The sequence below is a fragment of the Aedes albopictus genome, chromosome 3 (genome assembly GCF_035046485.1).
Source record: "Aedes albopictus strain Foshan chromosome 3, AalbF5, whole genome shotgun sequence".
NCBI classification, from domain to species: Eukaryota; Metazoa; Arthropoda; class Insecta; order Diptera; family Culicidae; genus Aedes; species Aedes albopictus.
In genome coordinates this window covers 143,922,578-143,942,125 of record NC_085138.1, presented here as the reverse complement: position 1 = coordinate 143,942,125, position 19,548 = coordinate 143,922,578, and the positions used below count along the sequence as shown (strand labels likewise).

Below are 19,548 nucleotides of genomic sequence, written 5' to 3'. Positions count from 1 at the left end.
CTGGGCATAGAGTATCATTGTACTTGCCTCACAATATACAAATTCATGCAATGGCAGGCAAAGAAAGCCCTTCAATTAATAACTGTGGAAGTGCTCAAAAGAACACTAAGTTTAAGCGAGGCAGGCCAAGTCCCAGTGGGGACGTAGAGCCATAAAGAAGAAGAAGAAGTTTTTTTTTCTAAGGTTCCTCCAGGAATCCCATGAAAATTTTGCCAGGGGTAACAAAAGAAATCTCTGTAAGGCTTCTTTTTGGAATTTCTCTTGCGATTCTTTCAGAATTATCTCTTGGGATTCCTTCGGCGATATCTCTAGAAATTCTTTCAGATTTTTACAGAAGTATTTTATGAAATTACATAAAGAATACTAGAGAAATTATTTAAGGGTTCCCTAGAAGAATTTCCAAAGAATTCCCTGGATAGAATTATTAAAAAAAAAAGTCCACAGCAATTCGTACAGAAATTGCACTCAAAGAAAATCATGAATAAATCTTTCAATAAATTTCTATGGGGATTCCTGAGTTCTGAATCAAATATTGGCATTCTATAGGAATTAATGGAGGTATCTTTAGACGAACTAAAAAAAGTTTCTGCAATAATTTCCGAAGAACAAACTTTAAAATATTACATTTACAAGTTTTATGCGCATTACTTTTTTGCAGTATTTTTTAAAAAAATATTAAAGGGATTTCATTAGTAATTTCCAAGCAACTCCTAGGTCCAAAATCCACACACTTATTGGTCCTTTGATTGATGTTTTCCTTTATCTAGTATGAACATTTTATGATTATATATTATTTTAGAAAAAGGGCTCTTCCTTTTTCTTGTCACATTTATATTTTTTAATTAGGGTAACCTCAGTTTCATCTAAAGAATCTCATCTCATCTCATATAAAACCAGATTGGGGCTACTTTGGACATTTGTAACTATAACAAAACTGCATTTAAAATTCCAGGGTTATTTAGAAAACCACTTTGTACCAATAAATATATGCGTTTTTCGATGGCTCTGTGTTACCTTAGGTATTATGAACAGCGTGATATTGTAATTTGTAATTTTATTGTTAACGTAACGTGAACCGATTAGTATAGCCATTCTTAGGGTCAAGGAAATTTTACAACAAAAAGACAAAAAACTTAAGACTGTTAAGCAAATGAATTACATCAGTAAGGGGTCAACAAATATTATTGTATTTTTATTCTATCAACGATTCATTTGACGTCATTCAATTAGTTTTATTTGTATATTTAAGAACAATAAAAAAACATTAGGATATATTTTTTGGAAAATGCTCTAAATACATTCTATTTTTTTTTTCGAGGAAAAATCTATAAAAATTTGCTCAAAATTTTATGGTTAAGATACATAACAACCACCATTTTTTATTGTAAAAGTGCCATTCACCATTCACCCAATTCTATTCTATTCTAGTGCTTGCATAGTCAGTACAGGAAATACCAAAATTTCTTCCGATATTTTCTTGTCAGCATTAATATTTGCAGCATATCAGAGAAGATGTTACACAAATATTAGGGGTACTCACTAAACAGATTAAATTGCTGCGTAAGCCATGATTTTCTGCTTATTTGAAATGTTTCATGATTTTGCGAATGAAATAATCAAAGATTGCCTTGGTGATCGCGACGTTTAATCAGTTTAATCAGTTTCCGCTGTTAAGTGAATCCCCCTATTAAAATGGCCAGGCCCACTGTTACTAATGGGTTGGAAGATAATTCAAAAACTTAACCCGTATCGGCCTGAGTCAGCGCATATGAACTAAAAATGTCGCCGTTGAGCGAATACACAACGGATTTAAATAATTTTTTGACAGTGCACTCATACATATGTCTTGTTTGTAAAAGTGGATGGAGAACGTCGGAATGGTCCCTAAGGCCGGAGTTATTCCGGTGGGTCACTGGGTCAGATTTGTATAAAAAGGACTGTTTTTCGGTACACAGAGTGTTTTCCATTATGATTCGCTATTAAACTCACTCTATTTTCACTAAAACTTATACCTCTGCAAGCAAACATTGCTTCCACACAGCTTTTGACCGTTTAGGAACTACCGGATGTGGCCACCGGACATAATCTCCGGAGGAACCTGCCACATACTGTATACTGGGGTACACAACCATAACCCATTTTTTGCAGCTCTATGTATTGACTTTAGCGGTATGGTGTCTTAGAAGATTTTGTTCTACATACTGAACTCTTTATTTTGGGATTTTCACTTTTGTGATTAATCCACCTAAAGTGCAACAGAAATTCACTTTTTTTCAAAAATGAAGATAGAGTGTTGGAGTCTACTGCAAAGTTGTAGAAAAATGTATTGTTGGAAAGTTTGCCGAACAAACTATTACCTTATTTGCTTAATTATAAGAGATATGTGTCGTTTTTTGTGAACGACCCCTCAAAATAGTTTTTTCGTTATATCTTTTTCTGGGGATTTTGGTAATTTTCGTGTGTTCTACAAAGTTGTTCTTTGTTATGAAATACACTCTTACTGCTTTTTTATCATTGGAATAACGCTCCAGGTGGAACAGAGCCTGCATTTCAACTTGTACATATTGAGATATAATGGTTTAAAAATGTTTTCAAAAATCTTACATATAAGCTTTACTGAAAGTTCTATAACTTTCAGAAAACTTATTCGATCTCGCTCTAAATTTTACCAATGGAGCTTTAATATGTGTTTTATGATTGATCAATATTTCAGCGTATTTCATTGACGTATAAAAAAGTAATGATCATTTGAATGAAAAATTATTTTGACCAAAAAAATGCTGTACGGACAATTATTTGATACATACACTGTAGGTCTCCTCCAGAATTTATTGAAAGAAATTCCCTGGCAATAACAACCACTAGCGCAGGCAGCCTTTTCTTTTTTGATTAATTCTTTTCGATAAATACTAAGAAAAGCGGGATGAAGAAGAGGGCTAATCCCCCTCTTCCATCTGTCTCTGTCTTGTGCTTATTTAGGAGAGTGAGAAGCATGCCAACGCTAGTATTTACAGCTGAGATTCCTTCGAAATTTACTGCTGTGATTCCTTCAAGGATTTCTACGAGGATTACTACAAAAATGTTCTTAGAATGTTCTCAGTAATTCCTATTGGAAATCACCTTGACATTCTTTTAGAAATTCTTACTGTTATTACTTCAGGAACATTGCTGGGATTTATTTATAAATTTCTGTCAGAAACCATCAGGAACTTTTGCTGGAATTACGCAGGTATCTCTCGCTGCAGATCATCCTGGAGTTCCTTCAGCTGAAAATGCTTAAGAAACTTTAGCAGTGATTTCTGGAGAAGTCCTATTAGTAATATCTGTTGCTATTCTAAGACATAGTCCTAAAGGAATTCTTGAAGAAATCTCTGGAGACATAGCAAGTGGATTTTCTATAGGACCCCTTAGATAAATCTCTGGAGGAATCCTTGTAAGGATGTGTAAAGGAACTATTGCAGACACCTTTGAAGCAATCCCAACAAGAATATTTAAAATAATCCCATCAGGCATTTGTTGAAGAATTCCAAGATAATGTTTTCATAAATTTCTCTTGGATTGTCTCCGGAATGCCTGTTGGATTCCTCTTGGAATTGCTACTGGGATTGCTGATGCCATCCAGGATTCTTCCTGGGAGTCCACATGAAGTTCCTCCAGGAATTCTTCCTGTGATTTGTCAAGTGATTACTCCAAGTATTTTTCATGACTTCCTCCACGAATTTTTCAAAAAAAAATCCTGCAATAGTTCTTTCAGTGATTTCTCTATAGATACTTTCAGAAATTACTCTCGAAATTCCTTCATAAATTCCGCCTGTAGTTCCAATGATTCCTCTATAATTTATTCTTCAGATTGCTCCTGCAATTTTTGCAAGGATACTTCCAAAAACTCTTCTGGCATTTTCACTAGAAATTTTTGCTGGGATTCCTCCAGCGATACCATTATGGATTTCTTTAGAAACTAAGTACTCCTATTAGGAATCCTCTTCAGATTATTTTGGGAATTACTGCTGGGATTACTACTGGACTGCTGCTGGGATTCTTCTATAAATTTCAGACTGGAATCCTCCAGGATTTTATCTGAGTTTCCCACCAGTAGGAAATCATCCAGGAATTCCTGGAAGATTCTCAACAGTAATAATTGGAGATGCTGAAAATGCATGAAATTTCTCAAGAATTCGAAAAAAAATCAGTAGGAGTTCCTGAAGGAATCTCAGTAGTAATGACTGGAATACAACAAGAAATAAGAATTTTTAGACACACCCCAGCAGGCTTCCAAAATCTTTTGAGAAATCCTCTTGGAATTCCTCTAGAAATGTCTGATGAGGCTCCTTAGAAATTTCTGGAATTTCTCTATGGGTTTCTCCTAGGATTCCTCCGCAAATTGCTTCAGTCATCCTTTTAGGGATTCTCCCAAGGATTTATCCAATAATTTCTCTCGGAATAACCTTACAAATTCCTGCACGGATTCATTCATGAACTTCTACCAGGATTTCTCCAAGTATTCTTGCTGAGAATTCTCAAGCACTTCTAGATGGTATTTCTGCAGTTTTTGCTCTTGGGGATCCTCCTGAAGTATTTCTAGCAGGAATTACTTGAAGAATTGCAGCAACTCTTCTTGTAGGATTCCCACCACGAAAGCCTGGAAAAACCACAGTACCATTTCAGGACCACTTTCAACAGGAATTCTCAAAGAAATTTGACGAGGATTACCAGAATACGAAGAGAAATTCAGAGAAATATCACTAGAGGAATTTGGCAAAAAACCCTGGGTGAGTTTGTCAAGAATTTTTTTGATTACTTCGAAAGATTAAATTCCTGTAGGAATCATATGAAGTAATCTTGGTGGAAACTCAGCACGCATGCTTGAGTAATCTCCATGGTGAATTTTTGGAGGTACCTTTTAAAGATCCCTGCAGAAATCACAGAAGGAACTTCTGCAGGAATCACTCACTCACTCTGGTGTCCTGAGCACCTCTGGGGGTACATAGGGCCAACGTAAATGATCTCCATCCTGGGCTGCTGCTGGCTTCAGCCTTGACCTGGACCCAGGTCAGGTTCGCTTTCTTTGATTTCCTTGTTGAGGCTTTGTCGCCACGGGCCCCTGGGTCTGTCTCTTCTGCGATGTCCTGCCGGATTCCAATCCAGCGCTTGCTTGCAGATTTCGTCTCCGTTCTTTCGTGGTGTGTGGTCGACTTCCTCCATTTACGTTCTTGAATTTCTATTGATATCGGTTTCCAATGACAGCGTCGATGGAGCTCAGTACTCGAAATCCAGCTGTGAGGCCACCAGGCCTAAATTATAAACCGCAGACATCGGTTGATGAAAATCTGTAGCTTTTGTATGGTCTCTGCTGACACGCACCACGTTTCGCTGGCGTACAACAACATAGATTTCACGTTGGAATTGAAAATTCGAGTTTTGATGCGTTGACTGATCTGATTGGATCTCCATATATTTCGTAGATTCGGAAAAGCAGTCCTAGCCGTCTTGATCCGTGTTGATAGCCAACGATTTGGTCTTGCTGACGTTGATGGTAGACCCGCCGTAGAGGAGCGTTCGGTCTGGTCGTCGAGCTTATTCTGCATGTTAGAGCGTCGTTGGTGTAGTATGCTCCATTGCAATGGACTGCCAAACTAGCCTACGATTTGGTACACGGTCAATAGCCCCCACCATGATCTTGTCGATTACGATGAGAAACAGCAGCGGTGATAGTACCAAACTACCCGCATGGGGTCCGACAAAGCTCCGTTATGCAGGACTGTGCATGTAAAAGCCTCGTACTGCGCTTCCATGAGGTTGACAATTTTATTCGAAACTCCTTTGCGTCTCAGGGCGCCCCACAGATTTTCGAGGCTCAGACGATCGAAAGCTTTTTTGTACTCAATGAACACCAAAAAAAGGGACTCTCGGAATTCGTTAACCTGCTCTAGTATAATACGGAGCGTGACAATATAGTTAACACAAGATCTTCTGGCATGAAACCCTCTTGCTGCCGCCGGAGAGCCGCATCTATGTTCTCCTGTATCCGATTCAGGATAGCTTTGGCACAGAACTTTGAGAACGATACACACTGGATCAATGCAGAAATCACGGTAGGTGTCCTAGAAGATATCCTAAAGGAATTCCTGAACTCTTGGAGAAATCCGCCGAAAATGTCAAGAGGAACTCTTGGGAACATGAAGAAATCTATGGATAACGTCTCAAGGAATTCCTGCTGAAATGCTGAAATTCTTGCTGAGATTGCTCCAGAAGTATGTCCACTAGTATGGTACACGCTTGTATGGAAAAAATAAATCCTCGCTCCAGTCGACTTTTAAGATCCCATTTAGGTCCCATATGAACTGTGCAAAATTTCAGCGCAATCGGTGAAACTATAATTTAGCGCAAGCGGTTCAAAGTTTGCATAGGATTACTATGGGAAAAGTTACACTTTCAATCAAAAAATTCCAGAGATAGCCCTTTGTATTCTTAATTCAAATCGATCAATGCTTCTTGTAGAAAAATCAATTATGAAACTTTCCTTCGAAGACCGCAAAACAATTGGATGCTTGTGGAAAAAGTTATTGATTTATTACCAATTAGTGATCCAATGAACGGCTTTTTGTTTTGTTTTATCAGCAGCACTGCTGCTGCCGTTGTTGCATGCGGTGGCGGGTGGCATCACCACCCCCAGAAACAGCAGCAGCCAAGGCAGCAGCTACAGTGCTGCTAATAAAACAAAACAAAAAGCCGTTCATTGGATCACTAATCGGTAATAAATCAATAACTTTTTCCACAAGCATCCAATTGATTTGCGGTCTTGGAAGGAAAGTTTCATAATTGATTTTTCTACAAGAAACATTGATCGATTTGAATTAAGGAGACAAGGGACGACCTCTGGGATTTTTTATCTGAAAGTGTAACTTTTCCCATAGTAAAGCCTATGAAAACTTTGAACCGCTTGCGCTAAATTATAGTTTCACCGATTGCGCTGAAATTTTGCACAGTTCATATGGGACCTAAATGGGATCTAAAAAGTCAACTGGAGCGAGGATTTGATATTTGTCCCATACTAATGTCCACGTCATCATATACATATCCATACTGTGATTTCTCCAAGGATTTCTATAGATATTTCCAATGATTTTTCCAGATTTCTCCCTTTAGGAATTTCGCTTGAAATACTACTCGAAATCCCTGGAGGAATCACAGCAAGAAATTTTAAAGAAATATCTGGAGGATTCACAGCAGCACTTTTGTAGGAATCGCAGTTGTGAACACACAAGTCAAGGGACTTGCTCTCTTCTTCATCGCGCTTTTCATAGTATTTATCGAAAATAATTAATCAAAAAGAAAAGGCCGTCTATGCTAGTGGTTGTTATTTCAAGGGGAATCCTTTCAATAAATTCTGAAGGAGACCTTTTATCATTCCAGATATTTCTATAATATTCGTTCCATGATTCCACGAGGGATTCCTCCAAGGACTCATTAAGAAAATCTTTTTACGTTTTCAAGTTGAGATGCAGGCTCTGTTCCACCTGGAGCATTATTCCAATGATAAAAAAGCAGAAAGAGGTATATTTCATAACAAAGAACAACTTTGTAGAACACACGAAAATTACCAAAAATCCCCAGAAAAAGATATAACGAAAAAACTATTTTGATATGTGTCGTTTTTTGTGAACGACCCCTAAGCAAATAAGGTAATAGTTTGTTCGGCAAACTTTCCAACAATACATTTTTCTACAACTTTGCAGTAGACTCCAACACTCTATCTTCATTTTTGAAAAAAGTGAATTTCTGTCGCACTTTAGGTGGATTAATCACAAAAGTGAAAATCCCAAAATAAAGAGTTCAGTATGTAGAACAAAATCTTCTAAGACACCATACCGCTAAAGTCAATACATAGAGCTGCAAAAAATGGGTTATGGTTGTGTACCCCAGTATACAGTATGTGGCAGGTTCCTCCGGAGATTATGTCCGGTGGCCACATCCGGTAGTTCCTAAACGGTCAAAAGCTGTGTGGAAGCAATGTTTGGTTGCAGAGGTATAAGTTTTAGTGAAAATAGAGTGAGTTTAATAGCGAATCATAATGGAAAACACTCTGTGTACCGAAAAACAGTCCTTTTTATACAAATCTGACCCAGTGACCCACCGGAATAACTCCGGCCTTAGGGACCATTCCGACGTTCTCTGTCCACTTTTACAAACTACACATATGTATGAGTGCACTGTCAAAAAATTATTTAAATCCGTTGTGTATTCGCTCAACGGCGACATTTTTAGTTCATATGCGCTGACTCAGGCCGATACGGGTTAAAGCAATCAGGTTATTCACTTATGAATAACATGATTGACAAACTTTTTTGAATTGAATGAAGGAAGAAACGGGGACAACCGTACCAACCGTTTCGTTTTAGGGGAATGATATTTGAATATGAAATCGTTGGGAGTGGTGCTGCTAAGAAGTTTAATTCACACTCCGTTGGCAACTCTTCTCCTGGGATGAGACACAGGCATTTCTCCATGTATCCTGGCTTCAAAGCCTAGGCTTAAGCGCCATTACTCGCTCTCTAAAACGAGAAAAAAGTAGAGTGATCCCTTCCCCGAATAAAAACAGAAAATTTGGTTAATTTAGTAAAGTGCCATTTACCATTCACCCAATGGTATAAAACTATAGTGGCGATGGTGAGTGTTCTGTGCAAATTACAAAACGTTTAATAGTAAATAATTTTTGAAAAAATGGTGTTGTAACAATAACATTTATCGTTTTTTAATGATATCTTTATCAGGGTAGTGCCCAAAACAGGTGCCTCTGCTCAAATGGCCCCAGTCCCAACGGTCTCGAAATCAGCAAGTAACCATGCATTGTTGGTCGTTGATAAAAGTTCACGACTTTCGATTCATTCGGTAAAGTAGGGTAATCAACGTTTGACGATTGGGTATCGGCCCAAGACTCACTACACGGTGTGTCTGGTAGAACAAATTTATTGAAAAAAAATGGGCATCGCTAATTTTTACGCTACGTAAAAGTTGACGCTACCAGCTTTCATTCAAGCCCAACATCGAAATATTCCATCGGGGGAACTTTTTCATACAAAAATTGGGTATGTTTGTTAAGTAGAAATAGGGATTAATTTGGAACCGTGCATTTTGTATGGGGAAAAACAGTATTCTGAAAAAGTTGTTCGGGATCCCTCGGTGGATTTTTTTGAGGGACCCTGCAAATGAAAGCTGAAAGCCTCTATTTTTGAATAGTGAAAAATTTGACGATGCCTATTTTTTTGTTATAAACTTTTCCCATACACACGCCGTGACTATGCACCATCATATAATCTTATCAAGCGAACCGACACACCACAAGATCCATTAATCTCCAATCATTGCCGACGACTTTACTGCGGCAACGATTCACCGGAACTGGCAACCAATGAGTGGCTAGCCAAAGATACCACCGCCAAATCATTTAGGGCACTCTCCTTCTCCAACCAAAAGGCGAGGAGAGCTGATTGCAATTGGTCGCCCACCGCCGGAAAAGCGGGAGTCCCGCCACCGGCAGAGCAGAGCGACCAAATAAGCGAGTGCTTTCGCCAGCCAAGCTACCCGGCGAACATGAACGCTTCAAGCGCGACATCGAATCAACACTCGAGTCATCACACCGCGTCGAGACCAACCGCTTGGACTGGCTGTTTGTGAAGAGTACCGACATTCTCGGGATTGGTGCACCGAACGAACGAATGCGAAGCGGGCAATTTTCACGCTGATTGACGCGCGGTGATGACGACCGTTGTCGGTTGTTAGCTTGCCGGCTGAATGGTTTTAGCAAATCACGGTCCGTTTTGGCCGATGGGAGCCTACCAATTAGATGCGTTTCGCTGAATAATTTCTTGGACGAATTAGGATGTTGGCACTGTTTGCAGTGTTTCACATAAGCGGGAAATGTGGCGCCATAATAAATATCTAACATATGAAAAATGAACGCTTGCGATATCCACGGCGATTTATTCAACGTGGAAAATCATGTAGTTTTGCAGCAAAAATAAAAATGCACTATGCACATTAGACGGCCTACATTTTATGACGAAATACAGTAATCAGAATCTACGAGGCACCCTATAGAACTGTGGCTATCGTGTCGTGGCTATAGGTGAGTAGACCAACCTGTGAACGATTCAGCAATAAGATATCTTACATATGTACCGTTGTAGGGGATGACAATGCAATGGGTAAGAGGTGCGAGATTGGGTCAAATCATTATCTGAAATATCTCATCAAATGAAGGGCCCATATAGCCGAGGCGGTAAACGCACGGGTATTCAGCATGACCATGCTGAGGGTGACGGGTTCGATTCCCGGTCGGTCCAGGATCTTTTCGTAAAGGAAATTTCCTTGACTTCCTTGGGCATAGAGTATCTTCGTGCCTGCCACACGATATACACATGCAAAATGGTCATTGGCAGAGGAAGCTCTCAGTTAATAACTGTGGAAGTGCTCATAGAACACTAAGCTGAGAAGCAGGCTTTGTCCCAGTGAGGACGTTACGCCAAGAAGAGAAGAGGAGGATCTCATCAAATATTGCGAATATTTAATCAAAAATTTTATGTTGTCATCATCGTAGTTGCCAATTTCAGTCCTGGGCACCCATGGTGGTGCAGAGGGTCGAATTGAAAGATCTCCATCCTGGGCGATTGCCAGCCATCGCCTTGACCTGTGGCCAGGTCAAATTACTGTTGACTTGCTTGATTTCGTTGTTGAGGCTGCGCCGCCATGAGCCTCTGGGTCTGCCTCTGCTGCGATGTCCTGCTGGGTTCCAATCTTCACGGTCTTCACGGCTTCACGGTCAATCGCACCTACCAGGATCTCGTCGATTACAATAAGGAACAATAGCGGTGATAGTATACATCCTTGCCTCACTACAGCAACGACCCGGATGGGATCGGACAGAGCACCGTTGTGCAGTACTCTGCACGAAAATGCCCTGTCCTGTGCTTCAATGAGGCCGATGATTTTCTCAGGGACACTCTTGCGCCTGAGGACTTCCCACATGTTTTTGTGATTGACACGATCGAAAGCTTATTTCAGAGAGACTCTTGGAATTCGTTGATTTGCTCCAGGATAATACGGAGCGTGACAATATGGTCCACACATGATCGTCCGGCACGGAATCCTGCTTGCTTCCGTCGGGGAGTTGCGTCAATCTTCTCCTGTATCCGGTTAAGGATCACTTTGCAGAGGACTTTGAGGACGATACACAGCAACATAATACCTCGCCAATTATCGCATACAGTCAGGTCACCGGTTTGGGTACATTTACTAAGACGCCTTGCATCCAATCGTCCGGGAATGTCGCGGTTTCCCATATGTTGCAGAATAATTGATGCAGTAGTTGTGCGGATACGACGGGGTCATGTCAGCTTTGATAATCTTAGCTGATATGCGATCGACCCTTGGGGCCCTTTTTCGAAAGCATGCTACGGATGGCTGTTTCTATCTCCTGCATTGATGGAGCTTCGGTGTTGACATGGGCAATGCGTCGAACCCTTGGCGGATCATGCTGAGGTATTGATGGCGTGGCCGGCTGCTCGTGTTTTCGCTCGCTCTAACGCGGCTTTGGCGTTTTTTCGCCCTCTATCTTCCTCCAGGAATCATCTGTGATACACTGCTTTCTACAGGTTTGTAGCTCACCCAAATAATGCCCAAATATTCTTGCCGGTAGCGATGAAGGCGTTCTTGGTGGCGCTCCATTGATCTTCTACGCTCCACCTTCTGGAATATCTGCAGCACGGTCCTCTAGCTCCTCGACGAAGGACCTTTTCACCGCAGCGGCTTCCAGTCAGTGTGTGTTGAACAGGCGCCCGATTTTCTCCTTCTGTCGATGGACCCTAGCAATACGCAGCCGGATCTTGCCGAATAAGAGATGCTGGTTTTCCGCAATGTCGGCAACTACGTTTGTTCCGCACATCAAGAAGGCTCCGTCTCTATTTTTGGCTGACGCAGAAGTGGTCGATTTGATTTTCCGTGACGCCATCACGGAAAACCCATGTCACTTTGTGCACTGGTCGATGAGGAAAGAGCGATCCCCCAATCACCATGTCATTGTTGCCACAAAACTCTGCAAACAACTCTCCGTTTTCGCTCATTTCTCCGAGACCATGGCGTCCCATGACGTGCTCCGAGTTGTCGGAACCGAGTCCGAGTTGTCGGAACCAACCTTCGCATTGAAGTTGCCCATGAGGATCTTGATATAACATTTCGGAATCTTGTCCACGACAGCATTCAGTTGATTGTAAAAGTTCTCTTTATCTTGCAATTCGGCAGCATCCATCGGTTGGCGCGTAACATTGGATCATGGTAAGGTTTCGAACCCGTGTTCTGAATCTGGCTACAATTATCCTCTCATTAATAGGTTCCCATTTCATGGGCGCAGCGTGGGCGTGAGCGCTGAGCAGGAAACCAACTCCACGGTGGCAAGGAGCATGTTCACCTCGTAGGCCATAGTATAGCAGAATTTGACCCGACGCCAATCTGTGTTCTCCAAAGTTCGGCTAACGGACTTCGCTCAGTCCTAAAATCCGAAGCTTCATACGACATGCCTCATTGCCTAGTTGTGCCAGTTTACCCTGCTGGGCTAGGGTTAATACATTCCAAGTTCCAATTCTTATCCGTTGTTTCGCGCTAAAAGTCGTTGCAGTTGAATCGGTTCGTAATATTTCATTTTCGATTTCTGTAGCGGTTTTTTGGGTTTCGGAAACAGAAGGTTGTTGGCCTAAGGTACCGTGGTGAAGCTGCCACCTTCAGCATTGATTTATCCCATAATTTCTTACGGAATACGTTCTTAGTTCATTGACTTACTCGGGTTCTTTCATGGATTATTCCCGAGATTCCATCAGGCATTCCTCCCAGATTTTTCTTGAGTCTTCTTCCGCGGGATTCATATTCCAGACTTTCTTTAGGAATTTCTCCAAAAAATCCTGTTGCGTTTCAGTATTTCGTCATTTATTTTTCCGGTTTCTTTTAGAGATTCCACTCAAGATTCATTTAGGATTCTTTTAAGGATTCTCCCACGATTTCTTTAGAGATTTCTCCCAGAATCCCTATTGGTATTTTTAAGGTATTCTTTCCGATATTCATGTATGAATTCCTCCTGGGTTGCCGGGGAGGTTGCTGAAGGAGATTTTTTTCCGGAATTTCATTGCATTAATGTCTCTTATGAATCCTTAAAAGATTCCTCCCGGGAGTTCTTTAGAATTTTCATATGAGTTTCCGTCGAGGATTACTCTACAGTGATCCTCAGCCTAACTGTCTATGCGGGCCAAAATTGAATTTTGAAAAAAGACTGCGGGCCGCAAGTCATTAAAGAGTTTATTTTCAACAATTTCCAAGATTCATGATGTTATTTGGGACTTCTCGTGGATTTTGAGAAATTTCAGAATGATTTGCAGAAATTTCAGGGTTTTCGGGGTTATTGTTGGAATCCTTGATATTTTATTTTTAAGTTTTTCTTGCGTAATTTCTTAGGAAGTCAATGAAGAAAAACCTGCAGACATGATTTTCTGAGCAAATTCTGCAAGTATTTGTAGCCGATTTAGAATAGATATTTTAAGAGAAACTCCCAAAAGTATTGCTAGGGGAATGAAGAGTATCATACCCCCCTAAAGCTTTTAGCGAAATTTCGAAAGTTTAGGCAACACTTTAAAAGAAGTTGTAGGCAAAAATTCTGTATTTTTTTTTATTGATTTTTTCTGGTAAAAGTGCTGACTATATTTTTTTGCCAATAAAAAAAAACAAAATGGAAATTATTCGAATTTTATTTTCGAGAAATTGAACTAATTACTAATGACGAGTTCTGCCACAAGTCGAAAATCCATGACAGAGAACTTGGTAAATTTATCCTGAGCCAATTACATATTTGAGCACCACGCTAATGCGGAGTGCAAAAAGCGAGAATTTTCAATGTGTTGTACAAAATACAACAGCGCGACCGCTCGAAGGTTAACAACAGTTTTGGAAATTTTCGGAACAAAATTCGAAAATGTAGTCTTTTACACTTAGTAGAACTTAATATTATTTCTTTAAAAACTTTCCATGACATTGGCAAAATTTCAGTAATTAATGTTCAATCTCATGAAAGTTTTAAAATATGGTGAAATTTCTGATTTTCATTCTGGAATCTATGAGTGGGCCACTTCCTAATGCATTTCAGAATCAGTTCGCGGGCCGCACAAAACCTGGTCGAGGGCCGCATGCGGCCCGTGGGCCGCAGTTTGGTGACCACTAGGCATCTTTAGATTTCTTCAGACTCTCAATTTTTCAATTGAATCATCCCGCGATTCTTTTATGGATTTGTTGCGGATTTTCTGCGGAATTCTTACAGAGATTTCCTCCGGGATTTATTCACTGATCTTTCCCGGATTTTCTTTAGGAATCATGTTCTGGAATTTCTTCAACATTCTTTATGGGCTTTTTTTACAATGACATAAAAGGTTTCTTCCGAAATACCTTTAGGATTTCTCCAGGATTCATCCTGATTTAGCTTCCAAGATTCTTTTGGGTACCGTTTATAAACCACGTAGACCAAATTTTGATCATCTCAGACCGCTCTCTCCCCTCGTAGACTTTTGCCCTTGAAAAAAATTAAATTTGTATGGAGCGTAGACCCACCACCTCCCCTCCCTCCAAAAAGTTTACCTGGTATATGAACTGTGCCTTATATATTTCTCCCGGGCTTCCTTAAGCGATTCCTCCCTTAGTACCTTCATGGATTCCTCCCGGGAAATCTTCGCTGATTTCTCCTATGTTTCCTCTAGAGATTCCTCTCGAATTTCATTCAGGGATTCTTTCGCGGATTCTTCTCAGGATTCCTTCTTGGATTACTTCTGTAATTCCTCCTGAGATTGCTTCGCTGATTTATCTTCTTCTGACATTCTTCCAGTTTTTCCTCCCAAAATTTATTTAAGCTTTCCTATGGGAATTTATCTTAGTATTCCTACGGGATACCTCCCCCCGTTTCATTTAACTATTCCACCAGGGATCCTTTCAGGGAGTTCTCTCTGAATTTCTGCAGAGACTCCAACCGGGATTCCAACAGGGATTTGTCCCAGCATTCCTACGCTATTTTTGCTTGGCAATCTATGAAAGATTTCTTCAATGGTTCATTTAGGGATACCTCTTGGGATTCCTTCAGGAGTTTCTCCAGGATTCCTTCAATGATCTTACTCTTTATGACATTTTAAAGAAGTCCTTTGAGAGTTTGTCAAAGGTTACTCCCAGAGTTTTTAAGGATTCCTTTCAAGAATTAGGCCGGGATTCTTTTAGGGATTTCTCCCTGGCTTCCTTCATGGATTTTTTCGATAATGTAACGAGTGATGCATCAAGTATGGGAAAATATGCAACAAGGGGCAGGAAAATGTCAAAAATTGATAAAAAATGTGTCGTCGTCAGTGGATTCTCTCTTACGAAAAGTTCCTCAATCAACCGGGAATCGAACCCAGATACTCTTAGCATGGTCTAATTGAATAAAAAAGTTTGGATTATATGTATCAAATTAGAGTGACAGCGTAAGAGAATTAAAGGGGTTTTTTTGAAGATGCATCCACTTTTTTCTATTTTGGGACTCCCTAGTACAGTATACATAATTTAACCATTTCAGGACGGTTGGGTCATTTGCACCTCACTGACGCGTTCTACAGCGGCGAGGTTGGTGAAAAAAGTCGTCCCGAAGGGGTTAAATGAGATTTTTCGATATAGATTTAATGTAGTTGATAGGCCCTCATATCTAACAGATAATTCTCTTTATCCATATTTCTCTTAGAATTGGCATATCCGCGAAAATGTTCCTTCTTCGTTCAATTCCTCTCAGAGCATCACTGACCCAGCGAAATAATATACAAAATTTATGCCTCCGGTTGGCATCAACTCATCGCGAAATTCCTGCGCTCACCAAGGAGCGCTACCCGGTGAAACGTGGTCAGTTCTCCGAAGTGACCGACAGTGATGTGGCAAAGTTCGAATCGATCCTCGGTGGCAGCAGTCGGGTGTTGCAACAGGCTGAGGACATTCAGGGATATAACATCGACTATCTGGGCAGTGTTCGAGGCTACAGCAGAGTAGTGCTGAAGCCGAAGAGTACCGAGGAAGTGGCGGATATCATGAAGTACTGCAACGAAAGGAAACTGGCGGTGTGTCCCCAGGGAGGAAACACCGGATTGGTCGGAGGATCCGTTCCGGTATTTGATGAAGTGGTCATATCTCTGCAGCTGATGGACAAGATTGAACAAATCGACGAATACTCAGGGATTCTAGTTTGTCAGGCTGGATGCGTTTTGGGAACTTTGGAGGAGAAAGTTAACGATAAGGGCCTGGTGATGCCACTGGATTTGGGTGCGAAGGGATCTTGCCACATTGGAGGAAACGTTTCAACAAATGCCGGTGGATTACGGTTGGTTCGTTATGGAAATCTGCACGGATCGGTGCTGGGTGTGGAAGCTGTAAGGATAAATTAAGGAATTTTTCGAATAAATGAAATGATACATTTCGTATTTCAGGTAACAGCGGAAGGGCGAGTCATGGATCTCATGTCCAACTTTAAGAAAGACAACACCGGTTATCATCTCAAACACCTGTTCATAGGCTCGGAGGGCACATTGGGCATCATTACGAAACTGTCGATCTTCTGCCCGACGGCGTCAAAATCTGTGAACGTAGCTTTCCTGGGTTTGGAAAGCTATGATGCGGTCAAGAATACATTCATGGCAGCTAAAAGAGGACTAGGGGAAATTCTATCGTCATGCGAGATGATCGATGAGGCGTCTCTGGAGAGCAGCACATACCATTTCAATCTACAGTAAGTGACCTTGCAGAAAGTTTTGATAAGGAAGGAATCTATTGAAAAAGATACACTTAACAGGTCTCCTATAGAGAAATATCCATTCTACATGCTGATTGAAACTTCGGGAAGCAACATGGCGCACGACGAAGAGAAACTCTCTAACTTTTTGGAAAGTTCTATGGAGAATGGGCTAGTACTGGATGGGACCGTTACGAACGAACCAACTAAAATGAGAGTAAGTCAAACTTTTATCAGCCATCTTACTAAAGACAATTGACAGTTTTACCAGATTTTTCCATAAACGTATAGTTTTGGCTTTGGAAATAATTGATATGTCTCATAATTTTCAGAACATCTGGAAACTCCGCGAATTGATCGCCGATAGTCTGATCAACGATGGCTACTGTTTCAAGTATGACATCTCGCTTCCGCTGGACAATTTTTACGACATTGTCCTCGCGGTACGGGATCGTGTTGGACCACTGGCTACCAAAGTCACAGGCTATGGCCACATCGGTGATTCCAACCTGCACTTGAACGTCTCCTGTCCGAAGTTCACGCCTGAGATCTACAGACTGTTGGAACCGTTCGTGTACGAATACACCAGTAACGTGAGAGGAAGTGTTAGTGCAGAGCATGGAATAGGGTTCCTGAAGACAAAATATTTGAAATACTCGAAGCGGCCGGAATCGCTGCTACTGATGCAACAGATGAAGCAATTGATGGATCCTAACGGAATCCTGAATCCGTATAAAGTGCTACCTCAGGTTTAATGTGTGTTATGTAAAACTATTTAATTTTGTATGAATAAATATATAATCTTTTTGTAAAATTCTGTCTTGTTGTGATAGATAATTATTCAGAAAACGGCCACTCTGTCTTACACTCTGTAATCTCACTCGGTTACATCGTTTTCTAACAATTAGGGTCTCCGAGCCATTTGGGGCTGTCGATATACTATGTAGACAACTTAAAGGGGGGCGGGGGTCTGAGAAAAGCCCGCGCTTGTCCATGGAGTGGGGGTGGGAGTCTGTCAAATGTCCACATGGAAAATATTGCATCAGATGACAACTGCGTGTTGAAGATCGTAGAGCAAGACAGGTGATCCTTGTAATATACTACAATTTCACCTCGACCGATAACTACGGTCTAGGCCGTCCCTATTTTTGCAAAAGTTGAAAGTTCTATATGACAAAACGATCATTTTAGCTAAAAAACCATCATGCCAAAATTTGATGTCCGTATCTCAAAGCTCACGGGACCTAAAGTTCTCAAAAATTGAATGGAGTCAGAAAAATCATGAAATTTTTTCGTCGAAAAAAATATACTATTCTATAAAAATAGGCGATTTTAGGACCCTGAAGGGTAAAAAAAGTGCTTAGAACTGCGATACCTCTTTTGGTTTCTAAATTATTGACGAAAAACTACCTTAGAATGAACATTTTTGACCATGTTTTGAGATCCCTTAGGAAACCTGACTTCTTCTTCTTTCTTTATGGCCCCACTGGGACTGGGCCTGCCTCGCTTCAACTTAGTTTTCCTTGAGCACTTCAACAGTTATTAATTGAAGGGCTTTTTCTTTGCCTGTCATTGCATGAATTTGTATATTGTGAGGCAAGTACAGTTATACACTATGCCCAGGGAGTCGAGAAAATTTTCCCGACTGGAACGGGAATCGAACCCGCCGTCTCCGGATTGGCGACCCATAGCTTTAACCACTAGGCTAACTGGAGACCCGACATATTTTGTCCGATAACTCAAAAACGAAAAGAGATATCGCAATTATGTAGTATAATTGTATACAGTCGGAACCCGCTCGTTGAGCCACAACCTCCACCCAACCAGCGAATTCGATTCGCTAGTTGGGTGAAGTGACAGCAGCACAAGGGGCGTGCATTGTTTTTTTAAATTATGTTTGAGTTGGAAGTAAAAAGTATTTTTTTTTTCAATTTGTTTTACATTTAGAGCAAAACTGATACGTCGGTGAAGTGAAAATATCGATGTTTATGAAACCACCCGGACCAAAATGCAAGCACAAAACGCTTTCAATGATCGACATAATAAAGATTGCCGATGTTTTGCATTTGTTTCAAAGTAGTAGTACACATTGTTTATTTTTTTTAAGAAATATGAAATATAATTTTTCTCGATTATCAGTAAAGTTTAAGAAAACAAAAACTCATTAGCTCGCCCCTCGGAATTACAGATTGGTTGTCATTTTCAGTTTGACATTGAATTATGACATCCAGGTGCTTTTTAGTTGGCTGACAGCTCAACTAACGGAGCCCCAACTAAAAAGCCACCCAACTATTAAGCCCCCAACCAGCGGGGTCATGACTGTAATTGAGTCTTATGAGCAAATATTATAATGCAAGCAAATCAAATATTTCTTAAAAAAAAATCATAGAACATATAACTTCTATCATATACGGTAATTGGGACTAAATAAGACCGAGTGGAGCGGACCTGGTATGATGGTTAGAACACTTGACTATCACGCCGAGGACCTGGGATCGAATCCCACTCCCGACAAACTCACAAAATGTGAGTTCTTCCTTCGGAAGGGAAGTAAAAGCGTGGTTCCCGAGATGAACTAGCCTAGGGCTAAAAATCTCGTTAATACAGATAAAAAAATAAATAAATAAGACCGATAATTTAACAACTTCTTGTCCATGATGACTTATTTCGATGTTAAGTCTATATCCAAACATGTCTCAATCAAAATCATTTCAAGTTATTTT

General features: G+C 40.5%; 2 protein-coding genes across 3 annotated transcripts in view; one reads left to right on the top strand and one right to left on the bottom strand.

Moving 5' to 3' along the window:
• Positions 1 to 17,641, top strand: part of LOC134283901 (D-2-hydroxyglutarate dehydrogenase, mitochondrial-like) — a 35,350-nt gene extending 17,709 nt beyond the window's left edge. Inside the window, exons 2-5 of the mRNA XM_029880403.2 lie at positions 15,791 to 16,466; positions 16,524 to 16,822; positions 16,886 to 17,042; positions 17,158 to 17,641. Coding sequence (XP_029736263.1) covers positions 15,810 to 16,466; positions 16,524 to 16,822; positions 16,886 to 17,042; positions 17,158 to 17,580 — 1,536 coding nt within the window. The 5' untranslated portion in view covers positions 15,791 to 15,809 and the 3' untranslated portion in view covers positions 17,581 to 17,641. The remainder of the gene's footprint in view (positions 1 to 15,790; positions 16,467 to 16,523; positions 16,823 to 16,885; positions 17,043 to 17,157) is intronic.
• Positions 1 to 19,548, bottom strand: part of LOC109424065 (polyhomeotic-proximal chromatin protein-like) — a 186,810-nt gene that overhangs the window by 86,281 nt on the left and 80,981 nt on the right. The window lies entirely within an intron of this gene.